The sequence below is a fragment of the Nyctereutes procyonoides genome, unplaced genomic scaffold, assembly GCF_905146905.1.
Source record: "Nyctereutes procyonoides isolate TBG_1078 unplaced genomic scaffold, NYPRO_anot_genome, whole genome shotgun sequence".
Lineage (NCBI taxonomy): Eukaryota > Metazoa > Chordata > Mammalia > Carnivora > Canidae > Nyctereutes > Nyctereutes procyonoides.
In genome coordinates, this window is record NW_026575134.1 from 27,856,099 (window position 1) to 27,861,242 (window position 5,144).

Consider the following 5,144-nt stretch of genomic DNA (forward strand, 5'->3'; position numbering starts at 1 on the left):
TGCCTCACTCTCCACATCTGTAAAATGGAGATGACAATAATACTTCCATTCCATCGAGTTGGAAGATGAAGTGAGTTTACATATGTGAAGCATCCTTGCCACACAAGAGATGCCGTGTTGAGTTTTCTATAGTCATGGAGGCAGGGCATATATGCAGTCATAATACAGTGGAATGCCAGAACAAAGTGCACAGCAAACAAGTCACGGAGAGGTGGGGCTATTTTACCCCATCATGTAAAACAGTGCTGGCGCTGTGTTTTATAGGATGCGGAATTTACCATGTTGGCAACTGGTGAAGAGAGCAGCCATAGAAATGGAACAGCATTTGCAAAGATGTAACAGATCAAGCAGCATGGGATTTCTTCTTTTTTTCTTCCGTATCATTATTTTTAATGTCCAATGTTTATAGTATGAGGGCCAGGGCTTTCTCCCCAACTCAAGTTTATAAATTTTTGATTGGCTTGTGAGACCAGTAGGGATACTTCTTATCTAATTTGGTTTCTGGGAAGACTTCATTCAGGTCCTCAATGGTCATCCGATCAAATGGAGTTATGTTCTTCATCTTCTCCAGCTCTTTTTCATATTCTTCTATCTTGGCCTTTGAGAGAGACAAAAACTCAGCACAGCTTTTCACATCTTCTTTTCCCTCAGCATCCACCTGGACAGTGTATTTATCCTCTGGCACAGGAACCTTCAGGGCATTAAACTTCTTCTCAAAGTCATCTACCAAGCAAGGCTTTGCCACATTGGCCTTGTAGTAAGCCCAGTCAATAGCAGGTGGTTTCTCAGGAAAAGTAGCCAACCTGGAGGTAAGCATCTTATTCCAAGATTTCAGGGAGTTAGCAATGGCCTTCCAGTTTGGGGGTATGATCTCCCCAAAAGCTACCCAGTCAATGGCTTTTATTTTTTTTATTATTTTATTTTATTTTTTATTTATTTATGATAGTCACACACACACACACAGAGAGGCAGAGACATAGGCAGAGGGAGAAGCAGGCTCCATGCACCAGGAGCCCGACATGGGATTCGATCCCAGGTCTCCAGGATCGTGCCCTTGGCCAAAGGCAGGCGCTAAACTGCTGCACCACCCAGGGATACCAGTCAATGGCTTTTAGAGCAAGTTTTCACTCAGCCGTCTTGAGATCCTTCACCGACACCAGCGGCCCACACTCCACAGCCCAGCATGGCATTTCTGATGAACTATGAAGACTGTGAACAGGATTTCAAAGCTGTAGGTCGTGAGGTAATGGGACACACAGCAGAATTTATGGACTGTAGGGCCATGCTTTACATATCAAAGAATTTGAACTTTACGGTGAAAGGATAAAGATTCTAGTTTGTAATTGTTCTAGCCTAGGGATTATATTGTAATTTATCTTGGCTTTGTTTATTAATCCAACATTCACGTTAGCCTGATGCTGCAAGCATTTGGCACCAATTTAACGGTCATAGAAGGGAGCTACCCTGTGTCAGAAACAGTGGTCACCGAACGTTGAGATTCATCAGCTCCTGAAGCATAATACTGTGCTGGAAAGAGAAATGTACTGAACTTGGAGCCAGAAGGCAAAGAAGATCTTCATCCGGTGGAGACTAAACTAAATAAAACTTAAGAAGTAGAATGATCGTTTGTAAGCAAAAGTCCCCCTGAAAGACAATAATTCATGTCAAATTTATAATTTATAAATAAGTGGATGGTATTTCTTGAAATTATATTTCTCCAAAGACCCAGATTAGCCCTCAGCATATCAATGTATTCTATATTGGATGAAACAGAAAAAATGTGAACACTACAATGAAAAAAAAAAACACTATAATGTTCACAAGTACAGAAATATTAATAGATCCTTTAGAGTAGCTCATTTTTTTAAATATTTTTTATTTATTTATTCATAGAGACACAGAGAGAGAGAGAGAGAGAGAGGCAGAGACACAGGCAGAGGGAGAAGCAGGCTCCAAGCAGGGAGCCCAACATGGGACTCAATCCGAGGTCCTCAGGATCACACTCCAGGCTGCAGGCAGCGCTAAACTGCTGCGCCACTGGGGCTGCCCTAGAGTAGCTCAGTTATTAATAAAACTCTTCACCAGGTGTTCAAGTTCTAGGCCTCCTGTTGGGGCTGGTTGACCTCCATGGCCTTGATGGGTTCTGAAAATTCTCCAACAGTGACTCAGAGAACACTGAGGGAGTTAGGGGGTAGGGTTCCATGCTCCCTTGTCCATCCTGAACTCAGCTGTAGGGACTCTTATCTATTGTGTATGAGAAGACCACCTAAATAGTTGCTTGAAGAAAGGAGGTGAAGCAGAAAAGGTTTTAAAAACCAACAGTTGGATTGAGTCATTTCCAAATGTCTTCCAAATTTAAAACAATTCTAGTTCCAGTTTTCATCTCTGCTCCAGTAGCCCTTGAATTCCTCCGGCACTAGCTGTAATGCTAAACTCTGGATCTTTTTCCCAGTAGAAGAATTCACACATATTTTAAAAATAATAAATAAACCAACCTTCTGTAATTTTGGCTCATTTGACCATATTACATTTTCCAGATCCTTCCTTTGGCCAACTCCAATGCCTTTCCCCCCCTCTCTGCATCTTTCCTGTTCCAGGGAATTCTTAGACCTTCTGCTGAGGTCCCAGAGGCAGCTTTGGCTACCCTCCTGGATCATCTTAGGGTTGCTTCGAGGAAAACAGTTCACATCTCTAGACAAGGCACTGTTTTGCTTCCTCTGTTAATTTTTTTTTAATTTCTTTCTTGCATCTAAACAGTAACTTGTCTTCTTGTCCTCTTACCAAGCAGTTCATCAACTTAAGTGAGCCCTGCTTTTTTTAGCAGACACCCACAAAAGCTCAGTGAGCATATAACAAGCATCTATTGGTTTGGGATCAGCTGGAAGGTTATGCTGACTCTGACCTTCTCATTCACATGTTCAAGGTTGGATGAATGTTGGCTGGTGTAGGCTGGCTTCAACTGGAGGATCCAGGAACTTGGGTCTCTGCCCTTCCTGTCTCATTCTTTACCACCTTCACCAAGGCATGTTCTCCTGACACAGAGCCAGAGGAACTCTTGAGGCATAAGTTTGGAACTGGCAGACTGTCGCTTCTGTCTCATTCTAGAGATCAAAGCAAGTTTCTTGGCCAAACCTCGTCAGAGTGTGGGCAGGTCACCCCATCCACAGGAAGGCACTGCAAAATTATAGAGCCAAGGGAGAGTCAAAGAAACAAGTCTCTTATTTCTAGGTTTCTATGCAGAGCACTAGGAGGTATTATGAGCATCTCTCAGGATTATGTAAAGTGTGTAAATGCATTGTGTCTGTAGAAAAGTGCTGGGGAGAATGGGGAAAATCTTATTACTTTTGCTCATACAGTTTTGACATCAACCATACAGTAGAAATCAAATCTCTGTCTGATTTGTTTAACCTTTGCATTTACAATAATACATGGCTAAATATAACAAGAGCATGCAACCTGATATATTAACTCTCCACATGTAATGATTAAGGACGCTCAGAGGCTACCCAATGTGCTAGCACTTTCCGAAGATGATAACCAGGTTCTGAGTCATGTTAAATTAAGCCGCTAAATCTCCTCCCCTTGTGTCTATGTTTATAAAAATGATGAGGCCATATTTTCTTATAGCTCTGTCGACAGTCAACCTGTAAGTGTTCTCATATTTGGGCTCTTCTCTATGACTTTGAAATGGCTGAGATACCTTGAATTTAGAGAATTTTGTTCTGTAGCAGATAACAAAAATGTAAACATATTTTTATGTATGTATATATAAATATAAACATGTGCACACATACGCACACTTATGCAAATGTACTCACATGCATATATTCATATATGATGTAAATGTATATATTATAGGCTGTATACATTATTTGACCTATATTTAACGTTTATAAAATACTTTCACATTCATCTCCTGAAGAATCTGCCCAGAGAGACGATCTGCTCAGAGGAGGACCTCCAAAATTGTTGACTGAATGAATCTACTACGACTCTCATTCATTTTCAATCAACACGTATTGATTACAAGGTTGAGGTCAGATTCTACAGTCCAAAATATACTCGTTCTGGGAGTTGTTTAACCACCAGGATTCAATTTTTCCATCTATAAAATGAATGTATACTTGAGAGTTCAATATGTTTATGCGTGTAAGTTACTTAGCACACTGTCAGGCACCGAATAAGTTTGAAGAAAGGGAAAGGAAGAGGAAGAAAGCAAAAAGAAGAGAAAAATGTCACCAACGGAAACATTGGTGGCAACAAAACCTAGAGGGAAATTCCACTGGAGAAGCCTTGTGTGAGGAGAGTGTCCAAGGGTCTGACGCCGAGTCTGAAGGGTGGATGCAAAGTGCATTCGGGGAGGGCAGGATGGGCAACAGGTTGCTCAGAGAAGGAAGGCAGGATCAAGGTGCACGACTACGGAGCAGCCACTGCAATCGGTTTCAAATATGGGAATGGACAGTAGGCCAGAGAACCATTGATTAAGCAATAATCCACACAGTAAGTAAAACAGATGGGTGCCTACAGGGCCTGGCAGTGGCCAGGAGAGCAATCGAGTCACTGGAGTGCATTTTGGAGGGTGGCAACCTGACCAGAAAGAAAATTCAGAGTGGAGTATGGGCAGGATCAGGAATCTGGCAGCACTGGGGACAACGGGAAAGGATTTTTCAGTTCACATACAAACTACTGAATAAATTTCTGTTATGCTTATTATGCACTCTGTAAAATTCTGGGCTACAAGTGATTTTCCTCTGCTTCATCGATGCCCAGGAGTGCTGAAAATAAAGCCACCACCACAGCAAAACAGTAACAAGGCCTCTTGTGCCAAATTCTGTGTCCCAGTGACTTCTTTCCTGTTCCCCCCACAACAGACTTGGTGTTGGATATGACCATCATTGTTTCAACGAGTGAGGGAGGTGAAGCCCGGAAAGTAAATTCCTCTACATCAGGCCTCGCTGCTTAATGTGTTGAGCAAACAAGGGAGTCGGAAACTTCTCAACTCACAGCCCTCAGCCTGCCTGCTGCCTTGAGGTCACTAAAGGCATATGGGGAGAGTCTGAGAAAGTGAAAGTAATTTACCCAAAGTCACACAGCCAGGACCTAGAGACTAAGTTTCATTAGTGCCAGGCTTGCAGAACTTGGGC

At 42.2% G+C, this 5,144-nt stretch overlaps 1 protein-coding gene across 1 annotated transcript; it reads right to left on the minus strand.

Moving 5' to 3' along the window:
• Positions 1-442: 442 nt before the first annotated feature.
• Positions 443-889, minus strand: LOC129494111 (ATP synthase subunit d, mitochondrial-like; the record flags this gene model as incomplete). The annotated part of the gene is made up of 1 exon (XM_055300819.1): positions 443-889. A coding segment is annotated over one exon (447 nt), but the record flags the coding sequence as incomplete, so codon positions are not given.
• Positions 890-5,144: the final 4,255 nt, after the last annotated feature.